This window comes from Homalodisca vitripennis, chromosome 4 (assembly GCF_021130785.1).
Source record: "Homalodisca vitripennis isolate AUS2020 chromosome 4, UT_GWSS_2.1, whole genome shotgun sequence".
In the NCBI taxonomy this organism is placed as follows: Eukaryota; Metazoa; Arthropoda; class Insecta; order Hemiptera; family Cicadellidae; genus Homalodisca; species Homalodisca vitripennis.
Genome location: NC_060210.1, coordinates 158,648,721 through 158,668,134, shown reverse-complemented (window position 1 = coordinate 158,668,134; position 19,414 = coordinate 158,648,721). Strand labels below are relative to the sequence as shown.

The following is a 19,414-nucleotide window of genomic DNA, read 5'->3' as shown; positions in this document are numbered from 1 at the left end:
TTAATTTGATGATTAATTTTTAAAGTGGTATACTTATATACTTCAATGTAAGTATCTAATCAAAATTTAATTAATTCACATCCAGTTAAACAAACTAATTAAAACATTCATAATATAAACTTATGTAGTTGTTTATACATGTTTTATATATATATATATATATATATATATATATATATATATATATATATATATATATATATACTCCTAATGCAATGGTTGTATGTACTAATAGCTTCTTCTATTGAGCATTTTGCATTCATAATAACAATGACTGAACTATTTTAGCCTCATCTTTCAAGTAATTAATCTAAACATAATTGTTAGTGTGTTAATGTATCTGTGTACTCAATTAATCTAGAATTTCTGGCAGATTATCAGCTTGAATCCTGGAACTGGAACTTGCCTCTTCATCAAGTACAGTTATGTCAGCACTTGCCTTTCCTGAAAATAAAAATGTATTTACTTTGATTTTGAATAGTTAACACCCACAAATACAAACATGATTTATTGTTAGTTCGTCATTCTGATTTTGTAAAACAAAATCTCTACAACTATGAAAAATATAGAGAATTAAATTGCAGACAAGGTCCAATAAATGTGCAAAGTTAAAATCCTTTAGTAAAACAATATAATTCAATTTAATAACACAGAATGTTTGAATGAAGTGTAAGTACAATATGTAATGTACACTACAACCTGTGTAATTTGAATAAAAGTTTATCTAATGTTATTTTTAGTGACATAATTGTCATGTTGGTCTGACAACCACTTCAAAATACCAGTGTAAACTTGGCTTAAGGTAATCACAGGTTTGTACAATCTAATAGTACAATATGTTTTATAGTATTTGAAAATATATACAAAATGAAATTTATGTTTAATTTTTGGACTATTTGGTAAAAAATTGTAAAAAAAAAAACAGCAAATACTCAAAACACATGATATATTTATTACTAAATTGTACAAGAAGCTTCATGACATAAAATAAACAAAATAAAAATTGGTTGTATACATGAACTTTAAGTTTCAATTCCACAAAGATCCGTCTAAGAGTCATAACAAACTTTTTAATGCAAATCTTGCAGCTTTATCATTATGTATGTAAAATAACATTGATATATCTTATTATAAGGTGCATATAATATAATAATATTGGTAACCTCGTCCAAGGCCATTCTTCCCTCCCCCTCATCATAACAAGTTGAGTTATTGTTAACAGTAATGCGACAGTGACATGCTCGTGTTCATGCCTGGTTTAAGTGAGTCAACAGTTACAATACAGACACATTTACCATTGTATGACTTCCAAATGCCAAAACTTTCACAAAAATTCACATTAAAAGAGGATACTAAATATTATAATAAATCTTGGACTGCCATAAAGACAAAACAAAATCAAATGTTTGACCAAATTATTTATTATTAGGGCATTTTTTTCCAATTAATAAATTAAGATGAATATGTTTGTGAGATCTACTGTTATTATTATTTTAAATGTTTGGCTAAGTTTCTTTAATTAATTTTACTATAATTATAATCTGAAAGTGACGTATTTTATTCATCTGATATTTTTAACATTTTTTTAAACCGGAAAGATGAACATTATGGATGATATGTAAAACTAAGCATTGTATTTTGAAGTAAATAAAAAACATTAATTTATGGACAAAATTAAAATCTGAATTGGTTATAAAGTAATTTTAGTTTTAATCATGTTATCAATATTTACTTATTTTCTTGAACAGCAAAACCAGGACTATTTGAACATTTATGGATTCCATACAAATGTACTATTAACGCAAATAAATACATAAGTTATTCAATGAAATATATAAGTACCTAGATTTCCTCTTAACACCCATTTAAACTATTTTATAAAAGTGGCAAAGGGGGAAGACTCAGTCCCTGAGTTCTAATTAAGTCTATGTGCTAATAAAAACACTAAACAATTGTTTCCTACCATTATATAACATTTTACAAATGATGTAGGTAGGTAACTTATTATATATAACATTTAATATATTTTTATGTTAAAAGATATCACAAATACCAGCTGTATATACATATTATACAGACTTGTAGTTTTTATATCTAGAACTAAATAATTTATGTTAGATTAGCAGATTGTCACCTCTATGTATGGTCTCACTCACAATGATGGTAATCAATATTTCAGTATGATTACCAAGCAACTGGAAGAGGTGACCTGTCTGCTGAAAAGGAATCCATGGGAAATGACAAAATATACCATGCACATAGGTGCATTACTGTGCAACATGGTATGCAATATGTAATACAAAGATAAAAAACTAGGTTGATGATTGAATCATGGAAAAAACGAATATCGTGCTAGAAAAATAGTTCTAATACAAGTCTTGGCTACTTAAATGGATGTATAAACAACAATTAATAATAGTAATATAGTTCATCATCAATTTGCTATACAGCTTTTTCATAACATAAATTTAATTTGATGATTAATTTTTAAAGTGGTATACTTATATACTTCAATGTAAGTATCTAATCAAAATTTAATTAATTCACATCCAGTTTAAACAAACTAATTAAAACATTCATAATATAAAACTTATGTAGTTGTTTATACATGTTATATATATATATATATATATATATATATATACTCCTAATGCAATGGTTGTATGTACTAATAGCTTCTTCTATTGAGCATTTTGCATTCATAATAACAATGACTGAACTATTTTAGCCTCATCTTTCAAGTAATTAAATCTAAACATAATTGTTAGTGTGTTAATGTATCTGTGTACTCAATTAATCTAGAATTTCTGGCAGATTATCAGCTTGAATCCTGGAACTGGAACTTGCCTCTTCATCAAGTACAGTTATGTCAGCACTTGCCTTTCCTGAAAATAAAAAATGTATTTACTTTGATTTTTGAATAGTTAACACCCACAAATACAAACATGATTTATTGTTAGTTCGTCATTCTGATTTTGTAAAACAAAATCTCTACAACTATGAAAAATATAGAGAATTAAATTGCAGACAAGGTCCAATAAATGTGCAAAGTTAAAATCCTTTAAAAAACTATAAATAGCCTTATAAATTTATAAAATAAAATTTAGGATTCAAGAGTATTTGGAAGTTGTTGAGCTGTCACGCATGATAATTTACTTATATAAGTTGACAATATCGTGCTTCTGAGCTGTGGTTTGTGTGAACTTCAAAAGCAGGAACTCGTACCCTTTTTCGGTTATCCAAGTACATACTCAAATGCTATGTTTAGCAAGGAAATAGTTTTCTATGATTAATAAGTATTTATCTTGTGCCCATTTAATACTTGATCATTACTCCAGTGTTGAGTCAATTTCCATTATGTTTTTCATTAAAAACACTTCACTTCAGTTTTTTATGAAATCAATAAAGGAATTTCCCATAAATAAGGGGTTTATTGTCAGCTACACTATTTTGCGTGGGGTTGAAATAAGATGGTACAAAAATGATTAATTTCTTTATATAGTTAACTTCTAATTATTGGCAGAATTGACCAGTGCGGATAAGCAAACTTCATATCCATCACCACACATCGCTTTTGTAAAATTGGTGATACAAAGTGCAAAGTGGTAATGATTAAAAAGACAACTAATCAGATTTAATTTGTTATTATTGTAATATAAGAAAATTCAGTTTTTACTATCACAAAATGATACACAAATACAATAATATATAATTTCACTTAAATTACTTGCCTAATATTTTGTTTAATTTTCACAAAAAAAATATTGCTCATCCACTTTTGTTTCATCATGTTGAAGTACATGTATTTCATCTTTATTTGAGATTTTCATTTTCTTTAACATTTATTCTTCTACAGGGTGGCGCATATGTCAGTTTCCCCAGAAGGGAAATTTAAAGGTGTTATAGTTAATTGAATAAAACACTTTTCAGGCAAGAAAAAACAAATTTCATTATATGAAATTACTTACATATTGCCATACAATGTTATAGCAGTTGTTTGAAATATCCATCTTGATTTTGTATACACTTCATACAACGACTGAGAACAGAATCACACATTTTTTTGCAATAAAGATATATTGTTATTAACAAGTCCAAATGCGTTTCTAATTAGGTTTCTGAGCTTGTCAAGATTTTGCGGTTTTGAAGCATACACAGTCTCCTTTATTCTTTTTCTCCACAGTGAAAAAACCACGTTAAGTCATTCAGTAGAACAGCATTGAAAATGTTTAGTGATACCACTAAGCTTTCATGTCAACATGTACTGTCCTCTCAAAATCATACAAGTTTTTCCCTAAAAGGTAAACAACAAATGGATCACTAAAAGAATTTTAGTTTCTAGAGAAAAACAAAAGTTTTTCTCAGAAATTCAGAAAACACCCTACAATGAAGAATTCAAGCATTTTTTTTTTATTACAAATTAATTTACAGAAAAGTGATCTAAGCGGCAAGGCATATGATATTTCTAAATAAATTATATTTTAAAAACTGCTTGGGACATCATTGACAATAAAAACAAATCGTCTGCAACAAATAAATTTGGTTACAGACTTGTGGAGGTTTCAAATATTAATTGATTCTTCGGATCTGTTGCTTGTGAGCAAGGCCCTTGCTCATCACCCCCAAAAAGGAATACGAAAATGGAGATAGTGTCCAGTAGGCACCTGTCGTTGAGGAAGAGCTTAAAAAATAATTCAGCAGCTCCCAGCCATAAAGTCAAATGAGTTAAATTTAATATCGATGTGGCTAATACAAAAATGTCCAAAGCATATTATGAAACCATTAACCCTATTAGTAAATTTCTCTTGTAAATAAGGAGTTTTTCCCTCACTCTCGAAAAACTGTAAAAAGTAAGCTCGATTTCTCAATTTTGCCAGTTTTGAGCAAAATATTCACAAAAACTTTTCCTTGTAAGAATACTTAAATTTTTTTAAACACCAGTTTGGCTTCAGGAAAGGGTTACGTCGACTATAGACGCAGTTGTAAATCAAGTCGATATGGTTGTAAAGGGGCTAGAACGTCGGGATCCCACATTGAGTGTGTTTCCTAGACTTATCGATAGCAATCGACTGCGTTGACCATGTTACAATGCTTGACAAACTTTAATCTCATGGCATCCGAGGCATGCCTCTCCAATGGCTCAGGTCATTTGTAAGCCACAGAACTCAAATTGTCCAGTTCTCAAACAAATTATCTGAACCAATTCACCTCAGTTATGGTGTCCTACAGGGCTCAATCCTAACTCCAATTCTCTTCCTGATCTATGTCAATGACATGGTTCATCACTTCTGCACAGAAGACTTGTGCAGTATGCTGATGACACGACTGTTGTTTCACTAGCAAATCAAAATTGATTTTGGAATAGCAGTTTTGTTGAGATCAACAACTGCATCCAACATTTTAGCAGCCTTAATCTTAAGACAAATTCTGCAAAATCCAATTTTTCTAAATTTTGATTTTGTGATCAATAATTGCATGATGAGCCAGCTGTTATGTTGGCTGACACCATGCTGGAAAAAGTCTACTGCTCGAAATTCGTAGGAATATACCTATATCGAGAGTTGACTTGAAATAATCACATCGATCACGTTTGCTAAAAATTGGCCTCAAGGCATGTATGTTTTGAGGTCTCTAGCCAAATACTGTCCTAGTCAGTTTCTGATAATGGTGTATTATTGTATGATTTACTATCTCACTTATGGGCCGGTGTGTAGTGGGGACTTGTGCAAACAATCAATTCATGAGAGTGCTGAAGCTGCAAAAACAAGCGATTCGCATTATCGCTCAGTTAAAATTTACAGAGTTGTGCAATGAAGCCTTCAAATATGTGCAACTGTTGACGCTGCCCAGTCTACATCTTAGAAACAACTTTGTTTTGTATGTCTAAATGTGCATGACAAATGGCCGAGTCATACAAGTGAATGAGAATAAAGGCAGAGATAACTACAAACTAGTAGACACAGAATGATCGTTTATGAACACTTGCCTTCACAAGTAGCTCTTCATTTCATCAACAAATTCCTAGATTCAATCAAAAATACTCCAACGCACAATGTGTTCAAAAATTCCTTGAAACGCTTTTTAGTGTTCACAAACATTTTTTAATGTGGACAATGTTTAAGCACATGATTGGGAGACCACTAATTAAAAGACTAACTGAATACGCCGCAGCAGAAAGTGGGAATCATTGGCGAATGAATAGATATAATATGTATGTTTGGATGAGATTTCTTGTAGAGTTTATGACAAAAATTTTAGCGAGTAAAAAATAAAAAGTTGACTTTTGCCATGCATCGTAAAATGCTCCAGCAATAAAAATATGATTTGATTTGATTTCCACCTATCTATTTGTCTGCAGGATACCTTGAGCATGAAATGAGCTATATACTTGAAATTTTATAAGACTATGAAAAAAATGTATTTAAATAGTTATTTTTCAAAATTGAATATGTAATCTCTATTAGAATAGAAAACCCAACTTAGTATCTTCCTCTATAATTCTTAAATATCAATTTGTATTTTAGAGAACGTTGTGAGTTGTCACTGAACATATATCAGAATGAAATGAAAGCTATACATAATATGAACAAATTCAATATTTTGTTTGAATTATTAAGATGTACTATACTCATTTCTGACAGATGTTCTTGATTAATTTATAAAACTGTTTTGTAGATATTAACATATAAGAAAAATTGAATGAAACCTCTAATTTTTATAACTACTAAAAATATACGATACTTACTTTCACTCCCAAGACAATGATTGCAAGGTATTTTAAATTGTATACTTTTTAATCTTCTTTCAATCAGCGTTTGTCCGAACAGAGCATAACCAACAGCAAATCCAAACAATATTGCCATCGCCACATATCCATTATATGTCATTACAGAGAGCATTAACAAGTAGCCTAGTATCACTTGAATCATGTAGAGACTGACTTCTATAAAATAATATATTTTCCTGAAACATGATTACATAATTATATTAAGCTAGCAAGATTTTGTTTATCTTTTTGGATTACTTAATAATAAGTAAGCCCTGATATATATAATAACAAAATCCCATATCTATTGTTATTCATCTTGAATTAGTATTCCATAATGGGTTCAAAGAACCTCCTATGTGTGCCTAAATAAACTACCAATAATAAAATCACTGAAATAGTTTTGTTGTTAATCTCAATCTCTACACTTTGTTCTATTTGGCTATTCACAAAAAGATTCCAGAAAATCTTCAACAGTAGTTGCTCCAAATCCTAATATGAACAACGACAATAAATAGTTTCTGTTGGGTTCTTTTGGCAATCTGAAGTTCTGGCCTGTTTCACTCATCTACAACCATTTCCAAATGTTCTCTAACAGGGGTGTCTCATAGAACCCTAGTATGAACAACTCTACATTTCCAACTAGATTCTTATGTGAACAGAAAATATTGTTTAATGTTCCTGATCTATCACGGTCACTGGAATAATACAGCATACCATTGCACTTGCCATCTCATTGATTCATGACAAGTTCCTTGTTCCATTATCTCGAACTCTGATAAAATGTCCCTACTGTTAGTAATAGTAATCGGGATAATCTCTATCACTATATTCAGCCTCACTGCTCAAAGATAGTTTCCAGGCTTCCACTAGGACTATAAGGAATTCTAATATGTATAGTGAATGTCTTCATAAATATTACGTACCATGAGAAAATACACTTATTTTGCAGAAAATTTCCTTCTATGAGGTTTTGAGAATGTTTAAAGGGGACTAACATTAATGACAAGTTAATTGTAACCACATCACCAATTGAACAGTTAAGTATTACCAAATTGCCATAATGATTCCTGATGCCACTTTGATGCCAAATTCAAGAATATTTAAAATGTCCTGGCCATTGAGCACCAAGATTTGTATTTTGTTCATTTGCACCTCATTTTGTTCATGTCCACTGAAAATGTGTATGGATTTTATTTTTTATAACGTACTCTCCATGATGCGATTTATTTTTATGAATTTTTATTAGCGCACAATAAAGAGCACAAATAGATGTTAGTATTTGCAATCTAGCACAACACTGTCACTAATAACATACATTCAACACTATTTATAAAAAAAATTTGATCCTCTGATAATCGGATTTTTTGCAACCCTTCCAATACTTTTATAAATGCTTTACATACTAATCTACAAATGTTGACGGCTACTCCAATCTGAAAACTAGGGTCAATTAAATAACAAAGGAAAATTGTTATATCCTTTGTTATATAAGATTCTAATTACCAAAATACAGAACGTTTTATCCTCTACCTAATGACATAAACTACTATTTGAAATAGTTCAGTCTGCAACCAGCAGATTGCACAAGAATACTACCTACACAAAAATGAGTTCACATAAATTACCTCAGTATAGTGTATTTGTCAACCTATACTAACTGTTTTCTGGAGTGTTAAATACGATACACTTTTCCAGGAATTACGGGTAAAAATCAATAAAAGCAAATGTTAAATTGAATTACACTACAAAATAGTCTCAAAATCACTGTTTCAATAAATCTAAATATCATATTTAAAAGGACATCACATTTATTTATTGTAAAGACACAAGATTTATTTTCTCATTTATTATGTTTTATGTTGTGGTAATTGGCTTAAACTGTACGAAGTAGAGCTTTTTTTAATATTCGGAGAATACTTTATTTTCATGTACTTGGTACCTGAGCAATGGTATAATATATATATGTATATGGTATATGTATATCCCTATCATATTATTATTTCCTTCTTATAATAATAAGATTGGATAAAACCTGATAAGAATACATATTAAGTCTGGTATGTCACTTTGGTTTTAAGGTTGGGAGCTCTGTGGATTATTATGTTGAAGTAACCTAGCACAAACACATGTTTTTTATGGTTCATTGTCAATTTCAAATAATCAAGATTTATTTCTTTTTTCAACTATAAAGGACACATACCAAAATAAATTAATTACAAAGTTTTGTCATTGTATTATAAGTAGTATTATAAATTCTTTTTTAAACATATACGGTCAGAAAAGTATTGATTGGTCATTTTCCGTAGAATCACACATAGTATCTAAAAATTAAAGAATTAATATTTTCAATTAGTATTAAATGCAATATTAAAAGTTAACAGTTTTAACAATACCTATGTGATACTGAAACCATATGGCATATTCTCTACGCTATAATCCAGTAAATCAAGCCTATGACGAGGAAGTGATTCTGTGACATAGTGGGTAATTAAGGAGAATACAGAGTACATATGATGTCTTGAGACTACACAGTACGACAACACTGAACTGAAACTTCAGCTACTCCCTTCCTGCTGAATCTTACCTGGCCCCCTCTACAGGTTTGTTTTTACTTTTAATTCAACTGTAGAGCTGTAATCTCATTTTTTAATATAGTGCTAAGTAGTCTATAAATGCATTATATGCCTTTCTTTGTATTTATAATTCGTTCTATTTTCAATTTTATGCTCATTATAACATTTGTAACTTAAATATGACTTTACATACAATACTGTACAAGTATTATGTTAGAAACAACAATAAATTCTCTTAGCTTACAGCTATTTCGGCCAATTTATTCCCAATTTAATGATGACAAATGGTCTGATAGTAAGAAGTGAAATAACTGCTAGGAAAAAGGTTGCAGTATAACAATAGGAGAAAGCTATTTGGCGAAACATTGTGGCTTATTTAATGGGGACAATACTTAGGTGAAATTCACTTTAACTAACAGAAGCATTCTAATGTTGATAATTAATTCCACAAACTTTTCTCCTCCCCAGTAATCAGCTATTGTGAATGAACTGCTATATTCTAACTTAATTTAATGGTAGCAACATTATTACATTATGTTTACTAGCAATAAAAATGGATTGAAGTATATAAAACTCAATTTTTGGCTAATACATACCTTCTTCCGATATTTCCTGAAAAATCTCCTAGCAAGGTTGTGTCATCATGCGAACTGGATGCATTTGCACTAAATTTAGGAAAAAGTAGAGCAGATTTTATTCCTGTCTGGAAAACTTTCAATGCCTCAAATGTAACAGCCAATCCGGTTAGCGCCAAACAAAGCAGCAATAGCCCTGAAAACAATTTTGATAATTAAATTATTTTTGAAAAGTTAAATAACTAAAATTTGTTTTTACTTAACACACTATACCAAATAGTCCTTCCGGCTCAGTCGGAAAATGTTTGTCACAGCTGAAATATTAATTTATTCTCATATACAGTGGAGTCCCGATAGTTCGAGTCTCGATAGTCCGAGGTTCCGTTAAATCCGAGCCAACACATGAAAAAAAATAAAATGTGATATTGACATATTTGTACAACACACTCGAGCGCATGTCTGTAAACTGAGTGCTAGGCTACTTGGAGAAGCCGGCAGCCTGACTCATCAGTGCCACTTCATTTACACCGCCCCACCCCCACCCAATTGTCAAGGCCACGGAACATCGCGCCCTGTATTGTCTAAAAATAATTCAGTCCGTTGCTCATCACGTTCGACTGCGGTACGGTTGTTCTAGATGACGATCGCAGTGCGCTTACCCGTCTATTATTTACAACGTACAGTACTTGTTGTCTAAATATTAAGTTTTAGTAAAAAAATATTTTCTGAAGTGTTTATGTGTTCATTGTACATTGAACTATGAGTTCAAAAAGTAAAAGAAAGTTTGTACCGATAAAAACAAAACTAGAAGCTCTTAAAAGACTTGATAAAAGTGAAACGTTAAAAAAATTAGCTGCCGAGTACGGAGTTAGTGAAGTGACAGTTGGTGACTGGCGAAGGAATCGCGATAAAATTGAGAAGTTTGCATCATAAAAGTGCTCGGAAAAGTGTACTAATGAGCGGAAGTCTATGAAGAAAGCAGAGTATGAAAAAACTAGCGAGGCCCTATTTTTATGGTTTTGTCAACAAAGAAACAAAGGTTGTCCTATTTCCGGACATATTTTACAGGAAAAGGCATTGTACTTTCGCAATGAAATCAATGAAGGTGAGGAAGATTTTACGGCAAGTGTAGGATGGCTTGACCGTTGGAAAAAACGTTATGGCGTGAGGCAGTTAGAAATTTGTGGGGAGAAACTTTCGGCGGATTCCGCGGCAGTTGTTCAGTTCTGTGAAAAGTTAATAAAATCTTATTAAAAGTGAAAATTTCACACCTGATCAGATTTAAACTGTGATGAAACTGGTTTGAATTTTAAAACTTTGCCATCACAAACTCTAGCTTCATGGGAGGAAAAAGCTGCTCCGGGTCACAAAAAAGCAAAGAGAGACTGACTGTGCTAGCCGCTTCAAACGCGTCGGGAAGCCATAAATTAAAACTAACTGTCATTGGCAAGTCTGCTAAGCCTCGTGCGTTTAAAAACATCTCTATTTCAACGCTTCCAGCAACTTATACAAACCAAAAAAACGCATGGATGGACAAACAAATTTTTAAAAACTGGTTTTTTAGTGAATTTGTTCCTGAAACCAAAAAGTTTTTGAAGAAAAGCAACCTACCCTCTAAAGCCATCTTAACACTTGATAACGCAGGATCACACCCAGATGAAGGGGAACTGCAATGCGATGGCATACGCACAATGTTTTTGCCACCGAACGTGACCAGCCTCATTCAGCCTATGGACCAAGGCGTACTTGAAACTTTGAAAAAAAAGTACAGACGCCGTTTGTTGCAATCAATGTTTCAAACAATTGAAGGAGAGGCAACCATAAAAGATTTCCTGACAAAAGTCACAATCAAGGATGTGATTTATTGGATCGCTGAAGCTTGGAGCGAAATTAAACCAGAAACAATCCAGAAATCATGGAAGAAAATCGGAGTGTGTAAAATTGAAAATGATGATGAAGTTGACGATCTACCGTTAATAAATTTAATAAACAGACTTCCTGGTTGCAATGGGACAAATCAAACTGATATTGGAGAGTGGATGAGTAGGGACGAACAGTTAGAGACAACAGACGACACCATAGTTGAGATGGTCACAGACATGACAGCTGACGGGAGTGAGGAAGAAGAAAGTGTGCAGGAGACAGACCCGGCAATGACTCACAGTGACGACTACGCGGCACTGGATGCGGCCCTGCGCTACGTAGAGCAGCAAGCAGAGGCGACAACGGCAGACACGTTATTGCTTCGGCGGTGGAGAGACATGGCTGCCCGCAAACGCTGCAGTGTGGTGAAACAAAAAACTCTAGACAGTTTTTTTAAGTAAACATTGCATCCTTGGACCTCTGTAAGTAATTTCTTAATGCTGGTATTTGTAATAAAAGCATATTTCTTTTGTTTGCCTTCAGTTCTAATTATAACCCAATATTTCTCAAAGTGTTCCGTATAATTCGAGTTCTTCACAATTCGAGGTACATTCTGGTCCCATTCACCTCGGATTACCGGGACTCTACTGTACTCAATATCTCAATAATGGTTCAAGATACAAATAAATTGTTTATAACAACAAACAAGTTGAACGAGTGTTAACAGTTTAGAAAATATTACAATTTATTTTCTAGGTTCGTATGGGAATGTAATTGTCAATTTGTATTAAAGTTTGAACAGCCGTCATATTTGTAACATAATGGCATACCAAGCTGGTCAACGAATATAGCAAAATATTTGTAACATAACTTTAGTAAAAAGTTTCAACTTATTTGGTTTTTTTGGGACAGTTGCTATATATATATATATAAGTATATATATATATATATATATATATATATATATATATATATATATATATATAATATATATATATATATATATATATATATACTTTTTTAGGTGGTTTTGGGCAATGGGGATTTCTTCCATGAAGTTATGCAGAAATTTTTGGTAAGTAACTACTACCATGAGGACAAATGCAATAGGTTCATTTTGTATAAGAAATCTGCCTAAAACTAGGTCAAATTGTTGATATTATAATCAAGTAGTGTTAATTGTAATAGCTTATAGTTGTACAGATTTACTCAAGCACTGTTTTGTGAAGCAAAAAATATATATCCACTAGTAGAGAGGACAATGCAATTATATTTTCATATTTCAAGACAATTTTATAGTACAGTGCAATCTCGTTAATCCGGCAGTATATCGGGATTGGTAGTGTCGGATTACCGAAATTGCTGGATTAATGGATGTATAGGTAAAAACGTATGAAAAACATACAAATGTACATTTAAATTTATTAGAAACCAGTTAAAGTATAGTTTAACATAAGTAGAACGCAAAAGTACAATTGAAAAATAACTAAATACACAATAAAACGTAATAAACAAACAGTAAAGTATGCCTAATCTGGCTGTGAAATAAACAATGGAAGGATACAGTACAAAAAATTTGAAAATCAATATGTAAACTTACATACCGTAAAATGAAAAATCTGCCGGATTACTGGACGTGCCGTATTAGCGCACGGCCGGATTATAGAGACTGCACTGTAGTTTATCTTGAATACAAGAACATATAGATGATGTTGATATATATATATATACATTACATAGTTTCTATTCATACGCTTAAGCTAAAAAAGCCATTTTTCTATGGAAAGACTTACTAATCGATCAGAGGGGTTTCAAGCTAGTCGTTGTTAATAATTAACATTTATGCTCATAATAGCTTGAAAGTTTTAGTAATGAAATCATCAAAACTATACAGTGGGTAACACCTTACATACATGAATGCTTATTTAGACTGCCATTATGATATAGAGTTAAAAATGTTTAACAACCTTCAAGCTTCAAATGCCTTAACCACAGTTATATTAATAAAGAAAATGGTTGTAGGATATTGCATAAAATCAACTGATTTTTATCGCTATAGTCGATCTTCAGAAAGTGTAACTGTTTTAGCAACAAATGTTTATCAGAAGATATGTGTTGACCATAAAGAGTTATGTTATAAATTTGATAGTGACGACCAATCTCATATTGTTATGAATTACTGTTGTTATTACAGTAGTAAAAAGAAAAGAAAAAAAGAAAGAAAAATTACAATATTTTTCTACCTACTAAAATAGTTTGGCTACTGGGTAAATCTTAAGATCAGCGACTACAGCTCCGATCGCCGTAATTTTTTGCATACTACCACAGGTTAACGTAATTTCACCGAAAAAAATAGTCCAGATTATCGCCGTAGCCGATTTCTCCCCCCCCAAAAAAAAAATTTGAAAAAAATAACTGAGCTAAACAGGATCGGACTATCTTGGATAAGGTAAACCTAGGACAATATGGAGATTGTAAGGAAATAGTTACAGGTAAACTCATTATTGATTAATTAAAATTGTTTTTAACTCCTGTACAGTTTAATAAATTTTTTTACCCCTGTACGGTTTAATGGTTTTTAACCCCTGTACTGCTTAGCAACTCATTTTCAGCAACAACATGCATTATATATCAATGCAAAGCATAGATTCCACCACAACTATTTCTTAAAAAAAACTTTTTCCAAAAAAACATCAATATGGCATAGACAACTGTTTATATATCTGCAATTCAACATTATTTATTTTTATTTTTTGTACTAAGGCTTTATATACATTTGTATTTAGCTAATAAATCACAATATGAGGATTACTATGATATAACACATGTTGGGCTTGTATGTAAAACAATTATGTTGGCTAACTATAAATGACTTGGGTCAGTTTGCTGCTATTTTGTAAATAAAAATATGTACAAATATATATATATATATATATATATATATATATATATATATATATGTACAGAAGAATGTAAAGTGTTGTATGTTAACCAGTCTTGATAAGTACAACATCCACACAAAAGTTCGACAAAATCAGTGAGTACATTCTTGAAGCTCCTGTCTCATTGGAAATGATATATTAATTTAAACAAACTCTCCAATAATATAAAGTTTTTTATTTTTGTGAGGCCTTTCGTACTCAATGAGTACATCTTCGGACTCACACAACTGAATAAAAGTAATAACTTTTATTCAGTTGTGTGAGTCCGAAGATGTACTCATTGAGTACGAAAGGCCTCACAAAAATAAAAAAACTTTATATTATTGGAGAGTTTGTTTAAAAAAAAAAATCAGTGAGGTCAAGGTCCAAATTATTATTTCTTTGGTTGATTTGATTTGACATGGAATGTTGTTGAATTTAACCCCATAATGTTGTGCACAACTCAATACTTTAGGTACTGCCACTATTTGAAAATTCTTAATTTCCTATTATGAACAAGAAGAAAAGTCAATCATAAGTCTTGATGACTTTACTACAGCCTAATAATAATAATAATAATAGGCTTTAGTTTGGGAATTGTTTCATGCAAAGAATGTTTCTTTTTACTGAATACACATAAGTTACATTGGAATTAAGTATAAATTCGGTTTAAAAACTGTACTTTTTGAAATAGAAAGGGGAGTTTAGCTTGTTGGTTAGAGTGTATTTTCTTATATGTATAGACTAAACATAACCTTTGGTAAAACAAACAGCCTAAGATTTAAGAAATTGAGTCATTATGCACACAATAATCTTCACAACTTAAAATGCCAACCTGAAACAGTGTTAATATTCAATCCTTGAAATAAAAAGTCTTCGATGTGGAAATCAAACCAAAAAGAGTTATGCATTCTGTCTTGATTGTACTGGTTTCTTGAACTTTTTGTATTAGAAAGTTAATCCGAGACTCTATATTTATGTACTGTTTATTTACAAATTATGAAGATGGGAAACAAGCACTAAATACCATCAAAAGTCTACACAGTGAATAACAAACACAATGTTGATAAACTTTTAACCCACTAGAACACAAAACACTAAACATATGCTTTAGCTTCTAGTTTGACAAAAAACAACACTACAGCGGTAATGATCTGGTTAGAGACCATACTGAAGTTAAGATAGCAGAAGTACGAAGTCCCTTACTTTGTTTGTAAATAGCCAAGGAAGACTGTCTGTTATCGTTTTAATGCTTTTTTGCTGCAAAGAGTAAGGAAAAACATACGTAGTGGAAAATTTGTATTGTGAACAGTGAAGCCGCGTGGTTAACACATACTGAAACAGTTCCATGAGACAAACCATAGAAAAAGTTTATGTTAAAAGTAAATGTCAATTTTTTTTACTATCACGTGCTCCCTCGTCGTATAACCTAACTTCTCTTACCGGAAATATAAGGTCATACGTCATACTCTGGGATCAAAATGTACAGATACCCAAGTTGGAAAATTAACCACAAACTTACTATTAGAGTAAAATAAGAGGAATTACATAAAAATGTTGCTTGTTTATTTTTGCATTTAGAAATACGGAGAATATTATTTACAAACAATAACTTTATTAATAACGAATAAGAATGTTAAGTTCAGCTCCAGTTCACCTTCCATATGTGCAGCGTCTGAAATCTAACGCTGTGACAGATTTGGAATCTAGAATAAACACCCACCTGAAAAGATCCTAAACAGTCGGCGACGAAGAAGCTCAAAACGAACTTTCTACAACGTTTCGATATCAGAGACAACTGTACTAAAAACGAATGTAATCAAGATGTAAAGGTGTTCTCACTGTCTCATCAGGTACACAACTGAGTGCACTAGGATGTTTCTGAGACGATCTCAAATCATGGTGGAGCAACCGAGTTTCCTACACATAACGTAGAGAAATGGTGGGAAGGGTTGAGGGCCTTAATTGTTTACCTGATGGCCCTTAACAATGTAACTATTAATAAAGATTCCTTAGCAGACCATATTTATATGTTAACTTGTGCGATATAAAGTCTTAAAACTAAAAACTTGCTTTTGTTTAAACATGATCCAATAAAGAAATTGAAGGGTTGAGTTCGGTTTCTGCGGGCTGTAATGTATATAGTCGGGTGGATAATGAAATATTAAAATGTTTTATTATCTCTCGGAAACAAAATGTCAAAAATAGAGGTGACTTGTTGCTGCTCAGTCCCTCAGAGACGCAAACTTTTCCCCGTTGATGACCTTCTTAAAATCCTTCTTGACGTTTCTGAGGTAAATAGACCCTTCTATTTGCGTTAGTAAATAATAGTGACTAGTGATAAGGGACATAAAGACGATAATTCAGACACCAAAACTAATAAGGCCTATCACTTTGACTCCGTTAAGGGAACCAACAAGAAACATGCTCGTTTGATATGTGTTATGATGAGCATTGCCAGACACGCTTGTGATCAAATTAACTGTTGTCAGCAAATAACTGATTTGAGTGTAGCATCAACGTAACGCTAATTTAAGCTATTATGTCCATTCCAAGTGTTCCACTTTCTTTCAATGGATGGTTTTTTAATAGCCTAAATCTAGATGTATCGAAATCAAGTCTAGTTCTCAATGCTGTTCTTTTCCATCTGACGTCTCTCATACAAGTCTTGAATACGCCTGTACCAACCTGAGCCAGACATTCAGACCGTTTGTCCGATGAGTGTTACTTCAGACAACCTAAAAACATGGCAGTCAGTGGAATGTGGTCCCGGCCAAATAAATTTTGGGCAGGAGGCAACAGAGTAAAATAAATTGCTTCCCTCTAACGGGGTTTCCGTTCTTAGACCTCAAGAGTCAGCCTGTACCGAAATATTTGAGAAACACACTGAGAACATTATACATCAGGGGGCTAATTTCAAAAGACGAGCCAGTGAGGCATCCTAAATGAAACGATTCGGAATAGAGCTTCTGTCTAATAAGGCTAGGCCGACAAAGCTAAATTTGGTAAACCCAATAAAATAAACCCAATGTTGAATTAGTTATAGAGACTCTCGTGGCCGCAATTTGTATACTCGTTTGCGCAAGCACTTGTGTAGTTTTTCAAATGTAACTGGTATCATAAAACCTGAAGAAATACTTGAAAGAGTACTGGAGTAAATCACTCTCATCCAAGGATCACCAACAAAAAAATAACTTCGTACTTTTCTGACTGAAACAAACAACATTCCTGAAAGGTATGTTCAACTGCAGCATTCTCTCACGAGTTTTCTCAAACATTAAAAAAACAACCAATGTTGTGGTTGTTAAAGCCCCGATTTGGTATAATGTTCCAACTTTAATTAATTTTGTGAAAGTAGTTAACAATGGGTTTTATAAAACTATTGAACGGTTTAATAACGCAAGCTTTATGTCTTTTGAGCATTTACCTCGGCGGAAAATCATAAGACATGGCTTGCACCTCACCTGGAAGGATACGCATTGCCTCGTAACTATAATTGTCAATGCTGTCATGCATTCGATGGTGAACACATATTTGATCTCACCTCTATTAAAGCACATACGAGGGTTAGATTGGATATTCTGTGGTAGAGGTGTTTATAATTGAAACCATACAAATGTATCAAATACTCGGAGCACAGGTATTCGTTCCACTAATTCGATTCGTCCCTTGAAAGTTAGAACTGGTCCTAAACTGACCACTACTAATTCGAACATTGGAGATCCGGAGGTGAAGAGAACATGGTCAAATCTTCTCTCAAGCACTATGTTTTTCGAACGACAAAGGTCTCGAGCACCTATTACGTAGCAGATCATATTTCAACTAGTCAATGTTCTGTTATAATTATTCGCAAAAATATCTGTGTTCTCTAATAAAGATCTACTAGACGTGCACCTCCAGTGTGAAAAGCCCGATGTTGTGTCTTACTGACCATAATTTCAGACATATGTAGTATGAAGGTTTCACTGTGACTGTGACTGGGTATTTGCCTGTTTATGCATACTGTAGTAATTTGCGAAAAAATAGGCGTTTGTATATTGGCTAGAGGGAGCTTAGAGTTTCAATCATTGGACGTAACTCAGTATTGTTTTGAGTTCTCCTCTTCTTGTATTGGGATTCCTATCCTTCATGGATATAAGTATCATCATATCTAGCTGTACGGTTTGGCTTCACAAAACAAAAACCAAAATCTAATGCTATTTTTGCATTTGTCTTCTCCGTAGCAATTGCACTTGACGCAGGAAAACCGGTGGATGGGCTTTTCTTGAATTTAAAACAAGAATTAAATGAGGAGTGAAGCTGCGTTTGCTTGCTGGATACCTCTCTGTCTTAGTTTCCCAGAACTTTAAATAAAAGCTCACGTACAATTGTTTTCAAAATTGTCTTGTTGTAAACAACGTCAAACAAATTTAATTGAACTGCAAATCAGTAATACAGAATTTGAAATAAAAGCTCACATACAATCAAATTTGTTGTTTGAAGTTTATATTTGACGATGGAAGGATCGTGAAGGAAACAGGATTTTTTCGGACATTTACCATCGTTCGGTGATACAAAAAAATCAGTACCGGTAGCACTACGTTTCGAGACCTGCAAATCTGACCCCTTCTTCAGGTAAATGACAAACACATAATTACAAACTAGGTTAACCCTCCTAGTGATGAATATGTTTATTATGAATGATAGGTGCATTTGGAGTGTTTCGCTGGGGGT

At 32.4% G+C, this 19,414-nt stretch overlaps 1 protein-coding gene across 1 annotated transcript; it reads right to left on the bottom strand.

Annotated features, from left to right (window-relative positions):
• Positions 1–2,748: 2,748 nt before the first annotated feature.
• Positions 2,749–15,889, bottom strand: LOC124360413 (probable low affinity copper uptake protein 2). The gene is made up of 4 exons (XM_046814028.1): positions 15,537–15,889; positions 9,939–10,113; positions 6,746–6,963; positions 2,749–2,885 (listed from the first exon to the last, which is right to left on the bottom strand). Exons 1-4 carry the CDS (start codon positions 15,610–15,612, stop codon positions 2,794–2,796), a joined length of 561 nt encoding a protein of 186 aa, XP_046669984.1. The 5' UTR covers positions 15,613–15,889; the 3' UTR covers positions 2,749–2,793.
• Positions 15,890–19,414: the final 3,525 nt, after the last annotated feature.